This window comes from Nicotiana attenuata, chromosome 7 (genome assembly GCF_001879085.1).
Source record: "Nicotiana attenuata strain UT chromosome 7, NIATTr2, whole genome shotgun sequence".
Classification (NCBI taxonomy): domain Eukaryota; kingdom Viridiplantae; phylum Streptophyta; class Magnoliopsida; order Solanales; family Solanaceae; genus Nicotiana; species Nicotiana attenuata.
In genome coordinates, this window is record NC_031995.1 from 46847877 (window position 1) to 46871152 (window position 23276).

Genomic DNA, 23276 nt, shown 5'->3' on the forward strand with positions numbered 1-23276 from the left:
AACCTCGAATTTTGCACACAAGTACCAGATGACACAATGAAGCTATTCCAATTCCCAAAACCAAAATCCAAACCCGATATGACCAAAGTCAACTCCTGGTAAAACTTATGAACTTTCCAAACCTTCAAATTACCCAATTTTCCATTTAGTGCCGAAACCTTCTAGAAACATCCAAATGTAATTCCGAGCATGCACCCAAGTGCAAAATCACCATCCAGACCTAACGGTATCATCAAAACTCTAATCCAGAGTCAATTAAACAAAAGTCAAACTTGGTCAACTCTTCCAACTTAAAGCATCAAACATGAAAATCATTCTTCCAAACTAATCCCGAATCACCTGAAAACCTAAACCGACGATTCACACAAGTCATAAAACATCATACGGAGCTACTCAAGACTTCAAACTACTGAACAAAATGCAAATGCTCAAAATGACCGATTGAGTCATTACATTCTCCCCCACTTAAACATACGTTTGTCCTCGAACGTGCTAAGAATCATTTACAAGCCAGCAAATCATTGTGTAAAATCACCATGCAGATACTCGTGGGTGACTCCACGTCACCCCAATCCATATAAGCCTGACAACATAACCTAACTAAAGATCATTCCTCCAACCTTATCCCATAAACATCAGAATCAAATCTCCAACATCCGGAATCCGTTACAAGATCCGATTCTCGCACCCACACATTGTATAAATCTGAACAAGATATATCAAGTCATACCCATAACTCAAAATATAATCACATGATATACCACATAACTCAGATACTTATAGCCATAATTTTTTATCACAATAGCTGCTAAAAAACAAACATGGTACCGGTAACAAACCTCATATCAATTAAATCCCTATTGTAAACCTTCGTACACTATCAATGATGAATGAAACACGCAGAAATTCATGACCACTCATTAACTCAAAAAGTCATGGAGCTCTCTCTCTCTCATCCAACAAGATCCAAAGCCAAATTCTAAGCTGACTTGCGGTATTATTCTTCCAAACATACCGCAATCAAATCTAATAGTATCTATCCTAGGTCCAATGATCTTATCTCATCAAACACAACTATTTTATTAATGTGCCATACCAATACAACCTAAAGTCACAAATCGTGCAATCTGTGCACCAATAAGCAATAATCTAAGTGTACTCAAACATGGAAAAATGACTCAAACAAGAGAACCATCCTGCAAGGCCAACAAGTACCGCCACAATGCAATTCTATGAACCCATAACACATAGTAGGACCAAGACACATGAATCTATCACAAAGGATCATATCCCAACATAACCCTGCTGCAATGTGTGACCCCATCCAAACACTGGTCCACATGAAATACCTCAAGCCACAATGCTCAAAATCAATAACTACACGCAATTCGACATCAAGTACACGAAGTGCATGACCATAACCATGGATAAGAAAATAACACAACATACCACAACTCGAAAAGATCATAACCAAGGCGTAATCAAACATTCCACACCCCAATCACCATCTCGCTTGAATTCCTCTATAAGGCCCAAATAGAACCGCATCATGTGTGCATATAACCAATGAATCACAACCCCTCAAAGCATAGAAGAGTAACACATAGAACATATCAGAACATGAACAAGCTCAACTCTAACAGAATGACACACCCCTCAACACTAAAAGTTTTGAGTCAATAAATCTGACCTGGTGTAGAATACACATCCTCCTAGGACCAACCAATGGGCCCCCAAATCAAATTGGTCATCCCCCAATGGATAAATTGTAAGGCTCTCAAATTTCCTATTAGTCCGAGGCCATAAGCATGCTCACAAGTCGCTTAAGTGTTGTCTTGCCTTCCACGAGAGATTAAGGACTGGAAAAACTTAGATTATCATTATATTAAGTGCAGGAGGTGTATTAGATGTTGTTAGGGTCTAAGGAGATCACTGGAACTAAGCCAAGTTGGAGCTATGCAATGGGCTAAAGTTTCAAATAAATTCGCACAAGATCCAACTTCAAATGCATGCACCTACCAAACTATAAAGACTTAGGTGGTGATATACCTATCAAATTAAGTCTCTTTGAGTCTAGTTTCCAACGCATCAAATCGTTTGTCATTTAGACATGTATACAGAATGTTATGGCCATTTTACCATACCTATGCCATATGCGCGACCAGATGCGCGACAGCTCACAGAAGGGGGGGGGGGGTTATTCCTTGTGTGCGTGGCCAGATGCACGGTCACTTGCCCGGGTGCATGGCCACGCACATAGGAGCATCTATAAATACCTCCAAGGTCAGGGAGAGAGAGTGGCCAAGTCATTTCTTTGAGCTAGGGCTTGCATATCAACGGGAATCCTTCCAACACTTCTCTCCCATGAACCATGGTAATATTTTTGGAGTCATTTTGAGTGGATTATTACTCCTAAACACTTATATTAACTAGGATTAATCTTGAAGATCCATAGAACGCTACAAGTTGGGATTTCAAGAGTTTCACTACAAGAGATATGTCTACCATCTCTAACTAATTCATGGTGATTATTCATGTACGAAATATGTGTTAGAACTTATAGGATGGTGATTGGAAGCAATAAGTGCACAACCTAGGTGTGTTGGTATTGTAGATATTGTAAAATGAATTAATTAATAAGATTTACCGGTTGGGAGTGAATTGTTGGGCGTGCATGTGCTAATAGATGTTGGGGATGGCCTAGAGACGATTCTAAGGTGAATTATTGGGGTGTAAGGTTGTTGTTCGGTGAAGAAATTTCCATTAAAGGAGGTTGTAGAAAGATATGCAGATGAGATGTTTGATAAAAAGTTTGAATGACTTAAAGTATAGAAATCTTACTAATACTGGTACAATTGTGTTGCATTGTTGTAGATTGAAGTTGTTTAGTTTGGTGGACCATAGTAGTATTATTAAGGGACGAATTTCATGTATGAAGGGTAAACTCTTCTTCTAGAATCGGAGTTCCCGTATTCTTACAAAACACCATCGTGTGTAGTTCGAACTTGAAACACTATTGGAGGTGGGATATTCAAGCTAGTAAATTGATTCCCAAATTGCATAACGTATCAAAACCCTCATGTGTTAATGACTCTCTATTTTGACTTAATTATGTTGTACTCCTTTTGGGAAGAATGTTTTGTACGAAATCAATGTGATCAAATTCTTATATCTCGTATGATGAAATCTTATGAACTTATATTTGTTAAGGCCAAAGGTGCCAAATGGTTTGATATGAAAGGAAATCTTTTGTACAAAATAATATCTTTTTTTCAGAATCTGAACTGTGGTATTGTGATTATACTTCCATCCGCACACATTGAGGTAAGGAGGCATGGCCGCTTTGTGTAGAGATTGTGGTATTGTGATTACACCTCCACCCGCACACATTGGGGTGAGGCGGCAGGGCCACTTTGTGTAGAGATTATGGTCATGTGATTACACCTCTACCCGCGCACATTGGGGTGAGGCGGCAGGGCTGCTTTGTGTAGAGATTGTGGTATTGCGATTACACCTCCACCTGCAGACATTGGGGTGAGGCAGCAGGGCCACTTTGTGTAGAAATTGTGGCATTGTGATTACACCTCTACCCGCAAACATTGGGATAAGGCGACAGGGATGCTTTGTGTAAAGATTGAGGTAGAGGTTGTTATAGAGGATCCCCAACTTGAAATTTATAAATGTTATTGAAAGCGTTAAATGAATTTACTACGGTTTTAACGGCTATTTATGGTCATTTGTTGCTTCCATGATTCGTCACATTCATGTTGTTCTTCCAGTCCTTGAAGGGGGTGTTGGGTTTTCATACTAGTACTATTCGGCATGTACTAATGTCCCTTTTTTCGGGGGCACTACATCTTTAATAGATGCAGGTGGTTCCACGGCAGGTAGCTTTGATCAGTGATAGTGGTGCACCCTCTTCCCAGCTGACTTGGTGAGCCCCACTTCATTTCGGGGTCGTATATCTTTTGTTCCTTGTGTATTATGTTTTGAGGTATAGCCGGGGCCTTATTGGCGGCACTTTCACAGTACTCATTTGTATCTTTTACAGGATCCGTAGACATAGTGTGGGTTGTATGTTGGTGTTGGAAAAGTCAAACTAGTAATGTTTTATTTGTACCACATGTTCCACTTCAAACTATGACAGTGTATGTAGTTTGAGACTTATTAATGATGTAACTAATGGTAATGAATTGGTGTTGCTCACATGATCTTCTCCTGGTCTAATTAATGAAATATATCTTCTCTTTATTCATGGTGTGTCCGGGTAGAAGGTGTTGTAAAGGCTTGCTCGGCCGGGTTATCTCGGTTGTGTGCCAGTCTCGCTCCCCGAGGTCGGGGCGTTACATAAATAGCCTTCCAAAGGCCCACAATGATCTAACTATAACACGTACCACCATTTGGCTAACTTTGGCCAAATTATCACAGTTCGCAACCCCGGAACAATCCGCTTTTGGGAACTCCCAGTCTCCAAATCTATAGAACATATGAATCACCGTAGCCGATCCCAACTCCAGCACTCGAATGACTACCACATCTCTCATAGACAATCAACCCATGAGAAATACTTCTAAACTTTCCCTCATGCCATATGGCAAAAATCTGAACATCAGCTGTCGCTCAACCAGGCGAGTACCGCAATACCAATGAAGCATCCGAAGTCAAAACACTGTGCACCTTCTGAAATGAGCACCCTTCAAGCAATTCCAAGTAGTAATAGCATTCATCTAAATATCTGAAGCAGTCCATGTTGTTCAAAATTCATGACCTTCCCTCCAAAACTGAACCACCACCTTATACATGCGAATCTCAATCCTACGGGATGCACCGCATCTATCATGCCATCATGTGAAAAGCACGAGAATCTCATTATCATCTCCGAGTCACAAGCAGGATATGTACCCAACCAGTCAGAAACCTTCCACTTGATCCCATCCAGGAGAAAATCACAACACTCTACATACCCCACATACCTGGAGATAATATCCATCTCAAGTTATGGCAGAAATCATTGAGAACACTTCGAAATCCATTTGCACATAACCAAGCCATGCAGGTCGCCAAACCTAAGCGTATTGCCACAAAACACCTGCAGAGACTCACTACATCATAAGTACCCAAAGAACCGATCATATCCATTACCGTGTAGATCCAACCTATTACCAAGCTGTCCTATCCGCCCCTCCAAAGTCTGACACCACATCAGTGAGCGCAGGCACAATGATTTATACATGTGCTTTTGTGAGGAGCATTGATGCCAGGTACCCGTAAAGTGCTGAGTGATTATGTGTCTGATGAGTGAGCACTGAGATAGACATATTGAGTACTATGAGAGTGTGATTACATGGTAATATCATTGTGATGCCTTACATTTAACACGTATATTTGACATGTAGGCATAGAGATGTACCATTCCTCTTGTAGCTATATTTGACATGTTATTATCACTGTTGGTCTTAAATTTTGAACTTGCACACATGTCTAAATTTATTTACCATGAACGAGCTGAATATGGAAGTTTCTCTGAGATTTACTGCCATTGTCATTATCTTACATGTGTCATCATTATATTGGTTCTGATTGTATCATTTTGAGCTTGTCACTGGTGTCAACCCAAGGTTAGTCATGTTACTTACTGAGTATATTAGGTCAGTTGTACTCATACTACACTCTGCACTTTGTGTGCAGATCCAGGTACATCTGGATGCGGTGATGTCTAGATCGTTACCGTACTTGCTTGGAGACTTCAAGGTCGCTGCTATGACGTATGCAGATCTTGGCTCTCTTTCCTTTCATTATCTTCTGTATTGTTCTATTTATCAGACAGTAATACTAGAGTTTTGGTTTATGCGGATACTTAGTAGTGCTCATGTACTCGTTAACACTAGGTTTTGGGATGGTTGTAATAGCATTTCAGTTATTTTTATCAGATGTTTATGAGTTTTTGCTGTTGTTGATCTTATTAATGTGTGTTCTATTAAAATACTTAGCTATTATGTGATTGTCATCTTGTCTAGCAAGTATGTTAGGTGCCAACACGACAGGTTGAGATTTTGGGTCGTGACAAGTTGGTATCAGAGCACTAGGTTACTTAGGTCTCACAAGTCATGAGCAGGTTTATTAAAGTCTTGCAGATCGATACGGAGATGTCTATACATATCTTCGAGAGGCTACCAAACCGTTAGGAAACTTCACTTTCTTTTATTGTTGTTGTGCAAATTTGTTAATTCTTTAATCTGAACTTCTATTCTTCTATTTTCTCACAGATGGTGAGGACACGTGCGACCTGATCAGGCTGATAGTTACCAGTACGACTAGCTAGGGCTAGAGAGGTCGGGGCCGCTGTAGAGGCTGAGGTGCGGCTCGTACTACAGCTAGAGCAACAATTATGGAGCCACCAGTTGCTCTAGCCGAGGAGCAGATACCAGATGTTGTTGAGCTGGTGGGACCAGCTCAGGAACTAGCTATGCCCATTGTGATCCCAGGTCTTTAGGATGCTTTGGCCCAGGTTTTGATTGTATGCACGAGCCTTGCTCAGGAGGTTTTGGTTCCGGCTGCACCAACCACTTCTCAGGCCAAGGGAGGTGCTCAGACTCCCGCCGCCCGTACTCCAAAGCAGGTAGCTCAGGAACTCCAAACATCAGGGGTACTACTAACCCTGCGGGTCTTACCTGCTCGGGCATAGATTGGTCCACCTATGAGTGATGAGGATCAAAAGAGAATAAAGCGGTTAGGGAGGCTTAAGCCTCTAGATTTTAGTGGGGCAGGTTAGAGGATGCTCAAGATTTTATAAACAGGTGCCAACGTATCATTCGCACATCGAGTAATTTGGAGACCATTGGAGTTTCATTTACTACCTTTCAGCTGACAGGGGCAGCCTACAGATGGTGCGATGCCTATGAGTTGGGCAGGTCTGTCGATGCAGCACAACTTATATGGCATGAGTTCTCAATTCTCTTCTTAGAGAAGTTTGTTCCACAGAACCGCAGAGAGGAGTTATGTTGGCAGTTTGAGTAGCTATGCTAGGAGGGTTTGACAGTGGCTAAGAATAAGATGAGGTTTGCAGAGCTGGCTTATCACGCGATATTGTTGGTTGCCACTGAGAGGGAGAATATTAGGAGTTTCTTTATTGGCCTCAACTACCGATTACGCTTTATTATGGCTCGAGAGGGGGCGACGAGTGCGAGGTTGATTAGGTGGTCAATATTGTTAGACGCTCAGAGCTGGTTCACAGTTAGGACATGAGGAGCGGCAGGCCAATGGGCCTCGTAGTTTAGGTGGTTTTAGCAGTACCTCATCTAGAGGACAGTCCCATCACAATAGGGGTCATCCTTATAGGCTCGACCAAATGGCTCATCCTGTTTATCAGGGTGTATCACCTAGCCATGGTTCATACAATGCCCGTTCGGGTCAGTCATCTTTCAGTGCTCACCCAGCTCTGAGTTCATCCCGTGCTCCATCAACTCAGAGTTCGTTATACCTGGTTCTTCTAGTGGCTATTCTGGTTCTCGTGGTTCATTTCAGTCCTCGCTGCCATTTATAGATCGTGGTTTCTACGAGTGTGGAGAGTTGGGGCATGTGAGGAGGTACTTGCCCTGTTTTATGGGAGGTCTAGTTCAGTAGAGAGTTCAGGCTATGACTTCAGCACTAGTTACTTCACCACCCGCTCAGCCAGCTTGGGGTTGGACTCAGGCAGTTTGAGGTCGCCCTAGAGGGGGAGGTCGATCAGGTAGTGGTTAGGCTCGATGCTATGCTTTTCCCGCCAGGATACAGGCAGTTGCTTCAGCCGCAGTTTCAGTGTGCCACATGGATGCTTCAGTATTATTTGACCCTGGTTCCATTTATTCATATGTATCATCGTACTTTGCTCGTTATTTGGATATGCCTCGTGATTCCTTAGTTATATGCCTGTTCATGTATCTACACCGGTGGGTAATTCTATTATTTTGGACCGTGTATATCGCTCGTGTGTGATGACTATCAAGGGATTAGAGACGAGAGTTGATCTTTTACTGCTTAGTGTGGTTGATTTTGACTTGATTCTATGCACAGATTGGTTGTCACCATGTCACGCTATTCTGGATTGTCAGGCTAAGACCGTGACATTGGCGATGTCGTGATTACCTAGGATTGAGTGGAGATGTTCCCTGGATTATGTTCCTAGTATAGTGATTTCATGCTTGAAGACTCAACGGATGGTTGAGAAGGGATGTTTGGCATATTTGGCCTTTGTGAGGGATGTTTGTGCTTATAATTCTACCATTGATTCTGTTCCGATCTTGTGAGACTTTCTTGATGTGTTTCCTGCAGACTTGCCGGGCATGCCACCTGATAGGGACATTGATTTTGATATTGATTTTGTGCCGGGAACTCAACCTATCTCTCTTCCTCCACATCGTATGGCACCACCAGAGAACAACTTTAGGAGCTACTTGATAAGGGACTCATTAGGCCTAGTGTGTCGCCTTGGGTGCATTGGTCATGTTTATGAAGAAGAAGGATGGTACTATATGGATGTGCATTGATTACAGACAGTTGAACAAAGTTACAATTAAGAACAAGTATCCATTACCTCGCATTGATGACTTATTTGACAAGCTTCAGGGTTCTAGAGTATTCTCTAAGATTTATTTGAGGTCTAGATACCACCAATTGAAGATTCGGGATTCTAATATTTTGAAGACGACATTCAGGACCCGCTATGGTGACTACGAGCTTCTTGGGATGTCTTTTGGGCTGACTAATGCCCCAGCAACATTAATGCATCTGATGAATAGTGTATTTAAGCCATATCTTGATTCTTTTGTCATTGAATTCATTGATGATATACCGGTGTATTCACGCAGCCAGGAGGATCATAACCAACATTGGAGGACCGTATTTAGACCTTAAGGGAGAAGAAACCTTATGCTAAATTCTCCAAGTGTGAGTTTTTCCTAGATTCCGTAGCCTTCTTAGGGTATGTGGTGTCCAGTGAGGGGATCTAGGTTGATCCGAAGAAGATTGAGGTAGCTCAGAGTTGGCCCATGCTGTCTTCAGCTACTAAGATTCGGAGTTTTCTTGGCTTGGCCGGATATTATCGCCGTTTTCTGGAGGTTTTCTCGTCCATTGCTACACCTTTGACTAGATTGACCCATAAGGGTGCTCCATTCAGGTGGTCTGATGAGTGTGAGGAGAGCTTTCCGAAGCTCAAAACTACCTTAACCACAACTCTCGTTCTAGTTTTCCCTTCAGCATCGAGTTCATATATAGTTTATTGTGATGCTTCTCGGGTTGGTATTGGGTGTGTCTTAATGTAGGAGGGTAGGGTGATTGTTTATGCTTCATGCCATTTGAAGCCCCACGAGAAGAACTACCATGTTCATGATTTAGAGTTGGCAGCCATTGTTCATGCGTTGAAGATTTGGCGGCATTATCTTTACGGTGTGTCTTGCGAGGTATTTATAGATCATTGGAGTCTACAACACTTGTTTAAGCAGAAGGATGTAAATTTGACGCAGTGGAGATGGTTGGAGATGTGAAAAGACTATGATATCACCATTTTGTATCATCCGGGGAAGGCCAACGTGGTGGAGGATGCCTTGAGCAGAAAGGTGGTGAGTGTGGGTAGTCTTGCATATATTCCAGTTGGTGAGAGACCGATAGCATAAGATGTTCAGGCCTAGGCCAATCAGTTTGTGAGGTTAGTTGTTTCAAAGCCTAGTCGGGTTCTAGCTTGCGTGAATTCTCGGTCTTCTTTGTATGAGCGCATCAAGGAGAGCCAGTATGACAACCCTCATTTGCTTATCCTTAAGGAAATGGTGCAACACAATGATACCAAGGAGGTTTCTACTGGAGATTATGGGGTGTTGCAGATTTAGGGTCGGATTTGTGTGCCTAACGTGGATTGGTTGATGAGTTGATTTTTGAGGAGGCCCACACTTTGCAGTATTCCAATCATCCGGGTGCTACCAAGATGTATCAAGACTTGAGGCAACACTATTGCTGGAGAAGAATGAAGAAAGATATAGTGGAGTATGTGTCTCGGTGGTTGAACTGTCAGCAGGTGAAGTACGAGCATTAGAAGCCGGGCGGTTTCCTTCAAAGACTTGAGTTTCCCGAGGCGAAACGGGAGCGTGTTACCATGGACTTCGTTGTTGGGCTCCCACGAACATTGAAGAAATTTGATACAGTTTAGGTGATTGTGAACCGGTTGACTAAGTTAGCACATTTCATTCCGGTTGTGACTACCTACTTTTTGGAGCGGCTGGCTGAGATCTATATCCGCGAGACTTTTCATCTTCATAGTGTGCCGGTGTCCATTATTTCTGATTTGGGCACGCTGTTTGCATCCCAGTTTTGGAGAGCAATGCCGCGAGAGTTAGGCACACAGGTCGAGTTGAGTACATCATTCCACCCCTAGACGGATGGACAACCCGAGCCCATCATTTAGATCTTGGAGGATATGCTACGCGCTTGTGCTATGGATTTTGGGGGTTCTTGGGATAAATTTCAACCGCTTGCAGAGTTTTCCTACAACAAGAGCTACCAATCGAGTATTCAGATGGCTCCATATGAGGCATTATATGGGAGGCGGTGTCGTTCTCCAGTAGGTTGGTTTGAGCCGGGAGAGGTTAGGTTGTTGGGTACTCATTTTGTTCGGGATGCCTTGGAGAAAGTCAAGTTGATTCGGGATCATTTTTGTACAACACAGTCTAGACAGAAGAGCTACGATGATTAGGTTCGTGATGTTGCCTATATGGTGGAAGAGAAGGTATTGCTCAGAGTATCGCCCATGAAGGGTGTGATGAGGTTTGTGAAGAAGGGAAAGTTGAGTCCTCGGTATATTGACCCTTTTAAAGTGCTTGAGAGGATTGGAGAGGTGACCTACAAGCTTGTATTGCCACCTAGTCTATCGGGTGTCCACCCAGTGTTTCATATTTCTATGCTCCAGAAGTATTATGGTGACCCGTTGTTACACCCTGTGCGTCCCAAGGTGACGTGTAATGAATATGAGACTTTTTAATCATTATTTAAATTCTTTTAAAGTCATAATATGAATATATATGATGTTTGGATAGAAAATATAAAGTTTGGAAAAAATCGGATTTAAGTTGCGGAAAAACTAAGGATTTGCCTTGTAACTGAGCTTTTTGAGAAATAAATTTTGTGTGATATATGGGATCTTTTTGGGGCGTATTATATACCAAATTGAAGGCCTTGGAATATAGTTTCCAATGCTCTTAACCGTTCCTTCGTACGACATCCTGATAAAAAGATATAAGCATCGGAAGATGGGTCAATGCTAGGGTTCCAAGGTAGCACCTCTTTGACTTTTCAAAAGGTTATATATAGGTCTTAAGTCTTCTCTTTCTTCATTTTTACATAGAACCGACCAGAGAACACCCATAAAACCTATCCTTGAGCTCTCTAATAGGGTTTCAAAGAATATTAAAATCCCGGGTACCAAATCTAGAAGCGATAACATCAGAACGATCCCTACGATGTAAGTATCATTATACCGCCTCTATTTTTCTTTGTAGTTCGAGTTTTATAAGGTGCTGCATAGATAATAAAACGTCTAGTTTCTGTATTTAAGTGTTTAAATATCAAGGAAGGTTGATAAATTGGTTTTCTAATAGTTAGAACTCACGGGACGATGATTGGAAGCCGTGAGTTCGATTTATTCCACTTTTAGTGGACTGTTTTATAGTCCACTCATGTTAGCCTATTGTGCTGATGATTTATGGAGTTTGGAAGGATAAAAGGGCATGGTGAAACACCACATATGGTAGGGTAGTAGGTTGGTCTCTCGTCGTTGCAGTTTCAGGCTAATTGATAACTTGTTGATTGGGTGTGTTATGCTATATTTGGGGATTTTGTTGTATTGAAGGTCCTAAATTGTTAGGTTGGTTTTGAGTTGCTGATTGTATTGTGTTTGTACTTCGCCTATAGTAGGATTGAGGGAGCAGTTAAATCAGAGGAAATACTGCCCATTTTATTTTACAATCGAGTTATCGTTTGAGACACGTGATATACTAGTGCCATCTAAGTTGTACATGTATTTCTTTGTTATAGGGTTGGCGCGCTATTTGTCATAAGCTTGAGGTTGAGTTGCATTAACGAACTGAGGTATGTTAAGGCTATCCCTTCTTTCCTTTTGGAATGATCCATATCATACAATGAAACGCGCAAGCACATAACTTTCATAAATGATTCTATTCTTAGAAGTACTAGGGTTACCTATGTTCTGGATTACCCATATGTCCTACTATCATATCGTCTATTCATGGGTCTCATGACATTCCGAAACATCTTATTAACTTACTTCATTATGCATTGCATCCATTTATACATGTATATTAACCCATGACCAGATGGCGTTATATACGCGTATAGTATATGTATATCGGGTATGGGAAAAGGTTATGGCGTTATATACGCACCGACACCTGTTCAGCTGGTGTGAGCATGTGATTTTTGCCCTATTAGAAATACTCCTACAAAATTAAAGAAATAGATTTTTCCAAATTTGTTTTCAATTTTATAGGATTTTTGTAGGTTTTATTATTTGTTTGCATCTTTTGTGCACGTTTAATTCTCTTAAAATCATGAAAAATGCCCCAAAAATACCAAAAATATTATGCATTGCATATTAGATTTTGTGTTTATATTTTATGATTAATTGGTTAATTAATTGCTTTATTAAAATGAAAATCACAAAAATATTGTTCTTTTTACATTTTTAGGTTTAATATTAGATAAGTAATTTCCTCTTTATTAATTTAGGATTAACTAATTTTGTAAATATTATAAATAGGTAATTAGTCTGATTTATAGGTTAGATTAATTTAGGATTTAATTTAGGACTTAATTAATTTAATTAAGGTTTTAAAATTAAAGAAAAGAGAAAAGGAAAACAAAAGGAAAAGGAAAATGAAAAAAGGGGAGGCTGGTCTTTGATTTTTGGGCCACCCAAAGACCAAAATTGGTGGCCTAATTGTGACTTTTTACCCAATGCTCGCCCAGGCCCAATACCCCCATAACCGGTCCAAAACCCCATTAACCTAAACGACCCCGTTTTGGCCCTAAGCCATCTCAGCCGTTGATCATTACAGATCCAACGACTGGGAACTAAGCCCTCATTCCCTTATAACTGTCCGAACGAGACCACCCCCCATAGACCCCTCCCTCCCCTCTCACTTCCATCTCTGAGCTCTCTCAAACAAAACCCTAGCCACCCTTGTAATCCACCACCGGCTCCGCCGTGGTCCGCCGATCGGAAATCGCCCCACGGCGGCAGACCACCTCCAAAACGCCTCAAATTCACACCACATGACCCTTAGCCTCTCTGAAACACTAATCCATCACCCGTTTCCTCCAAATCACCACCCAAATCCTCCAATTTAAAATCTGAAAATTTGTACCCAAAACCCTAGGTCGCCCAAACAACCCCAAAATCACACCACATGACCCTCAACCATCCCTCACCACTATCCTACCACGGATTTTCCAAAAACCCCCTCTAATCTCCTCAAATCCTAGATCTCAGAAAAACCAGAAACCCTAGTTCTATTTGTTTTTCTTCGGATTGTTTCCGGACTCGACTTAGTTGAAAACCATGCTAATCAATCGTTCTCAACAAGAACGGTTGGTTAGCTAACTTTTGAGCTATATCGAAGGAGTTTCGGCTTGCCAGAAACCCCTTTTGGTATATTTTCTTTGACCTATTTTCCCTTTTTCTTTGTGTTTTGTTCTTATTTTCTAATGATTTGCGTGCATATGGTCATGTGTTAGTTAAGACATATCCATTTTAGGTTAATTGACTGCTAGTTTAGTTTTAAAATTATTCAAAGAATGTGAGCTGTTAAAAAATCAGTTTAGTTGTTAGTTTGTTTGATTCAATCATTTGTAAATTAATCAGGTTAATTTCTAGGGTTTCTTTGCATCTTCATTCTAGTTCTTGTTTGGTTACTGTTTTGATGTGTTATTTGTTTAAATTCAGTTTTTGTTTGGGGTTAATTAGATTAACCTTTTAATTCACTGATTAGTTTAGATTGTTTGGATTAAACCCTAGATGCCTTTAAGTTTGAAATTAATTCCATAAATGAAATATAGTACCCAAAACTGTTAGGGAGGTACAATTGAAACAATGTTAGGAATTTCCATGCTGGAATCACCTAGATGGTTCTAGAAGGTTCCAGAAGGGTTTTAAAATCAGAAATTAGGTCAAGTTGGTTAAAATTACAATAAGCTGAACTTAAAAGGGTAAAATTGGGAATTTACAATAGGGAAAATATCAGGACAGTCTAGTATTGGACAGGTGTCCCTGAATTTTGCTGAAAAAGGACGGACAGCTGTTAAAAGATGCTGTACTATCTGACATTTAGGGAATTTAAGGTTGAATATGCCTTTTTTATGTTGTTTTTGTATACCCTATAAAAGCAATAGTTACTCCCTCACCTAAAAATTTCTGAATACAAAAAGAGGAAAAATTCCTGCAACTTTCTGGCTAAAAACATCAGTTTTCTGGTTAGAATTCTAGGTTGGTTTTCTCAAGTATTCTGATTTTGGAGAGTCTAAGTTCTTGTCCTTTGGTATTTCTGGGTTGAATTCTTGCTTCTGTTTTGGGTTTCTGCTGGTTCATAGCTTCTAATTAGAGCTTCATTTTGCTTCATTTTGATCCTTATTGCAGTAGGTATGTAACTCTTTGTCCACAACTAGTCATGAATGAGATATGGTTTGCATTCAAATATGTATGTTATTTATGCTTGTAATCTCTACACTTGTCTCAAATCCATGTTTTGGTTTTTGCTCAACAAATGCTGCTTTTCCCTGAAATCCCAGACTTCTTTCTTGTAAAATGACTCCTTACCATATTTTTTTGTGTATGAACATGCCTTCATCAGATAAACCTATATGGTCATTAGGTTGGTACTAGCCATTGCTTGCTATTTTGTTGATTATACAATGCTAAATGGATTCTCCATAATAATAAAACTTGTATCTTGTTTTCTGGTTGTATGCGAGTGGCAACAAGAGAAGGAAATCTTAGAGCTGGAATCAAATGCTAACTTGTAAAAAACAGCTCAATAGCTGATTTTTTGCAAGCTGAAGCTTACTAAAGGGCTTTGTAATAGTTGAAGGCTCGAAGTCATGAAGAATGTTACTTTTAAAAAAATTCTTTCTTTCTTTGAGACATATAGTTGTATTCAGGATCATGTTATAAATTTATGGACTGTTCAGTAGTAATTTGACTATTGGAATATTTTAATCTCAAGTTTGATCATGGTGATTAATAGTTATATTCATAATATCATGAGTTTTTTGTTATAATACAACCTGTTGCCACAGAATTGCCTGAATGTAGGTTATACGAATTGGGCCAGACTTGCAACAAGGCCCAACCTGGGAATCACCTGAGCAAATGTAGGCCCAGGTGGATGGGCCGGGGTACTAAGCCCAATAGCTTGATGCCAGCTATGGGCTTACCTCATTGAATTTTAACCTAAACTCATTTTTAAGTATTGGAAATCATATGTAGTATAATTAATATTAAAACTCGCACCATCTTCGGATTTTTACCTCTGCATGAACTGAATTTTGGCTTCTGGACAAATGTTTATTTTGGGTGAATTTTATTGGCATTGAACACAAATTCGTACTAGGCCCAGTCATTTAAGAATCGAGACTGGGCCAGTCTTTACCAAATAGCCAATTGGGCTGTTTCATCTTGTGCTTTGGGCTTGTAACCATTAAAGCCATATTTTCCCAAAGATAGTTGACAATTTTTTCATTAGACACTGTTGTAGGTGCTTATAACAATCAAAGTTAATTTAGGAAAATCTGAATATCTTAGTTTTTCTTTAGGCGTGATTAATGAATCATCGTGACTATGGGTACGGTTCCCGTAACATAGTTATGATACATAATTCCCAAATTCGGGTGTGCATTTCATGTGACTCGATTATAACAACTTCGAACAATAATAAAATACACATGTTGTAAATCGTGGGTATAGTTCCCGTGACACGATTCGCAATGTGTACAAAAACAAACAAGTGTACGACAATCGTAACTTGCTTCAGAAATAATTCCATAAATAAATAAAAGCGGTTATAAAGTTAAAAATGCACAATAGGCTTAAAACATGTAATAAATCAGATAATTATGCCAATTATTAAAAGTTGAGCGACCGTGCTAAAACCACGAAACTCGGGAGTGCCTCACACTTTCTCCCGGGTTAGCAGAATTCCTTACCCGGTCTTCTGTGTTCGCGGACCAAAAATTAGAGTCAATTTTCCTCGATTTGGGATTTAAAATAAGCCGGTGACTTGGGACAACATAAATTATCCCATGTGGCGACTCTGATTAAATAAATAATCCCATTTCAATTTATGTCACTTAAATTGGAAAAACTCCCTTATATCCGCCCTCGGGTAAAGACGAGGTGTGACAGCTCTGGCGACTCTGCTGGGGATAAGAACCTAGAATCTCTGGTTTAGGGTTCAAGAATTGGAGCTTAGAATAACTGTTATTCTTGGCTTTTATTTATTATCTGATTCTTATTACATGTTTGGGCCTAATGTGCTAAATGCCGCTTTTTACCGCTTTGATATTGTTTGAACTGCATATAAACTGTTACGAAACTCTTCTTTTCTCTTAGTCTTCTAAATCTTCTGGTAAGTGCACGCTGGCGTGACTTCTTTTCTGTTAGAGTCATAACCTAAATTAGAACGAGATTCGGATTAGATACATAGCCGGATAGCCTTTTGGTTACCGGTACGTTGCCCCCTTTCGGCTCGAGTTGTCCGCTCGATTAAGCCAGGTCTAGAACAATACACCCAGGTTTTAAACCTAGAATAACATAGCCTCATGCTGGATCCCTAGTAGGAACGCTTGTTTGCATCAGGTGCATTTGACTTTGGAGACTCAACACAGGGGTTGGGTCAGTCTAGGACAGGTGTACCCAAAAATCAAAAGACCATCCGGATGCATTTTACGTGCTACTTGTACATTTATTTGCTTCCGTTTGCATGTTGACCGATTTTAGAATAGGGAAGAAAAGTCAAAAAAAACCAAATTGAGGTGAGAGAGAGAAAATCACCCGTTTCTGAAAAACCCGATGTTCAAAACGTCCCGAAACTCTGCCGAAATTTTGAAAAAAAAATAAAGAGAAAAAGTCATTTCGAAATAAGTCATATTTTTCAATTATGTCAAGGGAACTACGCGGGTTTGATTCTCACCGGATGTGAGTTACGTAGGCAACTCCCATCGGGTCCAGCCCCGTTTTTGCAAAAATAACCAAAAATATGAAATGTTGTCATTTTTATCATAAATAAAGCTAGGTGATGTCGTTCTTGTCCAAGCAGCCAGAAATGTCCCGATGGGACGCCGAAAGGCCGTTTTTGCAAGAATAGGCACCAACGGTCCTTTTGTCAATTTTGGCCACCTAGCAAACACAGCCCTAAAATCTTCCTTTTCTGAAGTGCTGAAGGGCCGTATTTGCAAAAGTAGCCATAATTTGTTTTAAATTTTTGCAAAAATAATCTTTTGATTGGTTTTATTTTTCTTTTATAAAACAAAGAATGGGCACCTTAATCACCTTCTAAATGTGCAGAATAAGCACGGTTCAGAATTTACCGGTGAGCGTTATGACTGAGATTCCATTAGAACTCCACATGTGGTGGGAGGATTTGGGAAAACAGGGGCGAGATAGGGTCAACCACTACCTTGGGGCACTCACTGGATTATTGAAGATTAAGCCTAGGAGTGATGTAATAGAGGCATTGGTAACATTCTAGGACCCCGCTCATAACGTGCTGCATTTCTCGGATTTTAAGCTTACACCTACCTTGGAGGAAATGGCGGGTTATGTTAGGAGTACAGAGGGTTTGAGAAAAAAATACTTGATAGCTCCAAGGGCCGTTACTCCCCACAAATTTCTGGACTTATTGAAAATAACCAGGCAAGTCCAGAATGCAGATCTGACAGAGGGATTCTCCACTTTACACTTTCTGTACCAGCGGTATGGACATTTAAGAGGATTGGATGACCCAGAAGGTGGACTTTGCAGTAACGGAAACAGATCAAAGTGGGAAATACATAGATGTTTTGCTTTCATGGTGGCATTTCTAGGACTTTTAGGGTTTCCAAGGGAGGACGGGAATATTAATTTGCGAGTAGCTGGAGTCGTAAAAGTTTTGATTACCAATGCCAAGAACACCCTCGCACCCATGATCGTAGCAGAATTATTCCGAGCTCTCACAGCCTGTAAGGTCGGAGCAGAGTTTTTTGAGGGGTGCAATCTGTTGTTACAAATGTGGATGATTGAACACCTTTGTCACCATCCCCGATACATGAACTACTGGTCTACAGGAAAAAGCTGCATTGAAGAGTTTGGTACACGGGTGAACGGATTTGAAATACCAGAAGGGGTCAAAGATTGGATATCCCACCTTCGTTCCATAACTGCGGATCAGATACAGTGGACACTGAGTTGGCTTCCCGTTGATGAAATTGTACATGCCTGCTACCGGTCCTTACTTCCTACTAATGGGTCTCCGAAGCATCCAACGCTATGCCCCATATCAAATTCTGAGACAACTTAGAAGATGCCAGATAGTTCCCAAGGACAAAGATCTTAGTATTCACGTAGTTGAAATGCGCTCCGAGGCTCAATTTCCTGAAGAAGTGGTTCGCCGGATTTGGAGCGAATACCAGTATCTGGGGGGGCAAAAACCCGAGTGCGTGATTTATCCAGGGTGAGGTTTCGCCTGGTTATCTTGCTTGGTATGGGAAGAGAATCGCGGCAAATGATGGATCTGAAAGGCCAACCAAAAGGCCCCACATCCAAGAGTTTGTTGATGCGTCACAAGAACATTGGGCTTGGTTAACCAAAGAGAATGACTATAGGCCTACCATAAGCAAGCTAGAAGGGCAAATCAGGGACATTAAATTTGATAGTAGTTTGCAGGCCGCTGCGGATGAAGGGGAGAAGAAAAAGTTGGCCCGAGAAAATAAAGCCCTCCGAGCCCAAATTCAAAGGATGAAGATAGTTGTTGAAAACCCGGGAAGAAGCAGAACAGATGAAAAACTCATAAACAGTCTTAGGCGAAAAGTGTGTGATTATGGGGCCGATTTGGAAAAAGCCAAAGATGAATTGGCAAAAGCCCGGGCGAAGAATGCAGAAGAACGGGCGAGGTTTGTTCAGAAGATAAAAGAAAAATATGACAAAGAAGTCGCAGGTTTAAAGAAAAAGCTAACTACTCTTGAGAACGAAATGGCTCAACAAACAAAGAACTTCAAAGCAGAAAGAGAGCATTGTTATGCATTGATGTCTCGACTGGAAGAGGACATGCAACAGTTGCAAGAGCAAAACCATACGGACACCCAAGTTCTGGAGGCTAGGTCTCAACAAATTAGACGCCTACTCCAAGAGAAGGGAATCATTAGAGAAAGGATTAAAGGAATAGCTGATTACATCGTCACGAAATGCCATGAGTGCGAGGATATGACTAGATCCATGTTCTTCGCTGTTGTGATGACTTTTGTCCGCTAGATAATGGACGACCTCGATTGCCTGCAAGAAGATATTGCACGTAGGCCCGCGTTGAGACCGACTGATGTCCTGCGGGCCCTGGAGTAGTATTGGAGGCACTTATGTATTCCTGATTTTCTTTTCCAGTCTGTATTTCAATTTTTTTTAGAGTTTGTTAGTCTACTTTGAGTTTGTTTTGGTTTTTATAAGTCTGTATGGCGGAGTCGTTGTAATAGAGGAAAACCAGAAGTTTTATTTAATGAAAATTTGAAAACCCAAAATTTTTCTTTCTTTTATTTTGCATTTATCTCCTGAACTACGTAATGATCTGATTCATGCGGCGTCATGATACGTAGGCAATCCCCATCGAATTCGATCATAGATATAGACAACTCGAAAAAAAAAAGAGAGAGAAAAATAAAAGAGCTCAAAGAAAGAAAAGATTCTGGATTTGGAAGAAAAGTCGGGAAGAGACACGCAGCCGTTGCAAAAACATGTAGAAAAATAATTAACTGCTTAGGTGCATTGCATTGCCCAACGTGTGATCCCCTATGTGTTAAATGTCTCAAACTAACCGGTTTGTTGTGTATGCTGTTTGAGAACAGGTTCTGTTTTTAGGTGGTTGGTTTTGTGTTAACCTGTCTTCACACCCTTACTTCACGAGATCCAAAGGGAGTGTTGAAATGGCATCAGAGAGTCATCTACCAATCATTAACCCCTTAGAGGACAGCCCGGCATCGGTTATCCCGACATTAGAGCCAGCAACTGCTGAAGAAAATAGAATATTGCGTCTCCGCATGTTGGAGATGTGGGACGCTTGGTCTAACGGCAGAGAACCGCCCAGTGCAATCCCTGGATTTCCCGAACTGATTCCCAAGACAAGTGGAACCTCCAACGTCCCTATAACCAACCCGTTCACCCCGTTCGGATACCCCACTATATCAAGTCATCTCACCGGCACGCCTTCTGAGGTTCGCCCCCAGGCACTATTTTCGGGAGTATCTTCTACAATGTTCACCGCACCACCAACCTCTACTACAGCACAGCCAACAGTGCCCAGGCCAGGTTTCGAGCCGTCAGCCTTTACATTCCAAGTGCCACAATTTCAACTGGACACGGCTCATGTCACCCCAAACTCCTACCCTCAGCACCCTCGGTATGAGTCTACCCTGGAACAACAGAGAACTGTGAAGAACCCCGAGCAAGAAGAGATAACTCGGAAAATGAACAGCATCGAACAAAGTCTCAAGAACATGCAAGGCTTGAGTAGCCAGAAGAGTGTTTCCTATGCCGACCTGTGCATGTTTCCTCATGTTCATCTGCCCGTCGGCTTTAAGATGCCAAAAATCGAAAAGTATGACGGGCATGGACACCCGATTGCCCATTTGAAAAAATACTGTAATCAGTTAAGAGGAGCGGGCGGAAAGGAAGAACTATTGATGGCTTACTTCGGGGAGAGTTTAATTGGGATTGCATCAGAATGGTATATGGACCAAGACATCTCCCACTGGCGCATATGGGATGACTTGGCCCGAGACTTTGTCAGACAGTTCCAGTATAATGTGGACCTAGCTCCAGACAGAAACTCTTTGTCCAATCTCAAAAAGAAATCTTCAGAAAGCTTCCGAGAATACGCTATCAAATGGTGTGAACAAGTGGCCAGGGTAAAACCCCCAATGGATGAGGCCGAGATGGTCAGTGTCTTCTTACAAACCCAAGAGGCCGATTTTTTTCAAAACATTATGTCTGCCATGGGCAAGCCGTTTGCAGAAGCCATAAAGATTGGAGAAATGGTGGAAAATAGTTTGAAAACGGGTCTTATCATGAGCCAATCAGCTATAAGAGCCACTTCTCAAGCAATCAGAGCGGGTCAGGGGGTGTGCTAAACCGGAAAAAGAAAGAAGAGGGAGCAATGATGGCTTTAAGTTTGAGAAATCCTCATCAATCCCGAGGTTACTTTGGTTCCCCTTCCAGCACCTCGCAACATTACTATCCTCACCAAGATGCGGCATATGCCATGACTCCTCATCCTTATGCAGTAATGAACGCCTAGCCATACACTTGGCCACAACAACATTACAATCAGAACCGAGCTCCACCGCAAAGAAACAACCCTTCTCACCAAGCCCCGTATAATCCACGTCCGCCACAAAATAGTTATCCATATAACGCCCGTCCCCGTGAGCCACCCAGAAAAACTAACTTCACACCCATCGGTGAATCATATTCCAGTCTCTTCCCAAAGTTGGTCCAAACGGGCCTGTTACAGCCCGTACCTCCAAACAGGAAAGACCTAGAGTCACCGTCCTACCGGCCTGTACCAGATGTGCTTATCACTCAGTGGCGGAAGGGCACGACACTGAAGATTGTTGGACTTTTAAGAGAGCGGTTGAAAATCTGATAGAACAGAAGCGGGTAGTTTTGAGGGATGAAGAAGTCCCCAATGTAACTAATAACCCATTGCCGACTCACAACAACGGGCTAGTCATTGGGATGATCTGTGAGGACAAAGAATTTGACCCAGCTTTGAAGGCTATCATTGCTATCGCCGACGTAGAAAAGAAACCCAAAGCGGTAGCAAAGCAAGCCAAGAATGAGAAAAAGATCAAATCCACTCCCCAAAGCACAGAAAAGGCTATGGAAACCATGATAGGGGCAGCACCTCCTAAAAATGCCGTTCTCTATGTACCCAGGGCCCCCAGAAAGGAACAGTTCGTGTTAAGTCCTCCCAAAAGGTTTGAGCAAAACAAGGTTACGTTGAAGGTACCAAAGATGTACGTACCAAAGGGAACATGTGGCGCGGGATAATTTCACCCAGGCTGACTGAGCCCGTGGTTATCAGCCACGCACCACAGAATCCCATGAAAGACCCCACTGCCATCCCTTGGAACTACAATAAAGCAGTGGTGACGTACAAAGGAAAAGAAATCATGGGGGGAGTAAATGAAACGTACCCGTCTGGGAAGTACCTCAACTTAGAAGAATTGAACAAGACAAAGCAGAAGTGTTTTCCTCTTAAAAAGTCGGTCAGTGCTGAAGAAGCAGAGGAATTCTTCCGAAAGATGAAAACCTCAGACTACGTTGTAATTGATCAACTCAGGAAGTCCCCCTCTCAGGTCTCACTTTTGTCCCTGATGATAAGCTCGAAGCATCAGAAAGTGCTGTTAAAGACGCTTAATGAGGCATATGTTCCAGTCGAAACCACTGTTGAACAATTGGAAAGAATGGCGGAACAATTTTTTGAAGTCAACCGGATCTCATTCAGTTGAAATGACTTGCCTCCAGAAGGGGCTGCCCAAAATAAAGCTCTTCATTTGACCATTAAGTGTGAAGGATACTATGTGAAAAGAGTTATGTTGGACGGCGGATCTGAGGTTGACATCTGCCCTCTCTCAACCTTACAGAGGATGGAAATTGGGACTGAAAGGATTAGACCCAACAATGTTTGCATACGTGATTTCGACGGCATCAAGAGGGATACAATAGGGAAGATTGATTTGGTCCTAACCATTGGCCCTGTGGATTTTGAAGTAACATTTTAGGTTTTGGACATGGACACCTCCTACAACTTTCTCCTAGGAAGACCCTGGATCCATGTTGCAGGAGTCGTACCTTCTACTCTCCACCAAATGGTTAAGTTTGAACATGAAAACCAAGAAATTGTGGTCCACGGAGAAGATGAGCAATAAATCTACAGGAACCCGTCAGTCCCATGTTTGGAGGCTAGGGAGGGTAGTGAGCACATAGTCTATCAAGC

The 23276-nt window shown here is 41.5% G+C and overlaps 1 protein-coding gene across 1 annotated transcript; it reads left to right on the top strand.

The window, feature by feature from the left end:
• Positions 20203 to 22788, top strand: LOC109230022. Its single transcript, XM_019395562.1, has 5 exons — positions 20203 to 20917; positions 21017 to 21213; positions 21324 to 21557; positions 21752 to 22293; positions 22362 to 22788. Exons 1-5 carry the CDS (start codon positions 20203 to 20205, stop codon positions 22786 to 22788), a joined length of 2115 nt encoding a protein of 704 aa, XP_019251107.1.

Coding starts and splice junctions, on each gene's coding strand:
- LOC109230022 (XM_019395562.1), top strand. CDS start 20,203: ATGGCATCAGAGAGTCATCTACCAATCATTAACCCCTTAGAGGACAGC. Junction 20,918..21,016: donor TGCCCATTTGAAAAAATACT/GTAATCAGTTAA, acceptor ATATGGACCAAG/ACATCTCCCACTGGCGCATA. Junction 22,294..22,361: donor ACGTTGAAGGTACCAAAGAT/GTACGTACCAAA, acceptor CGTGGTTATCAG/CCACGCACCACAGAATCCCA.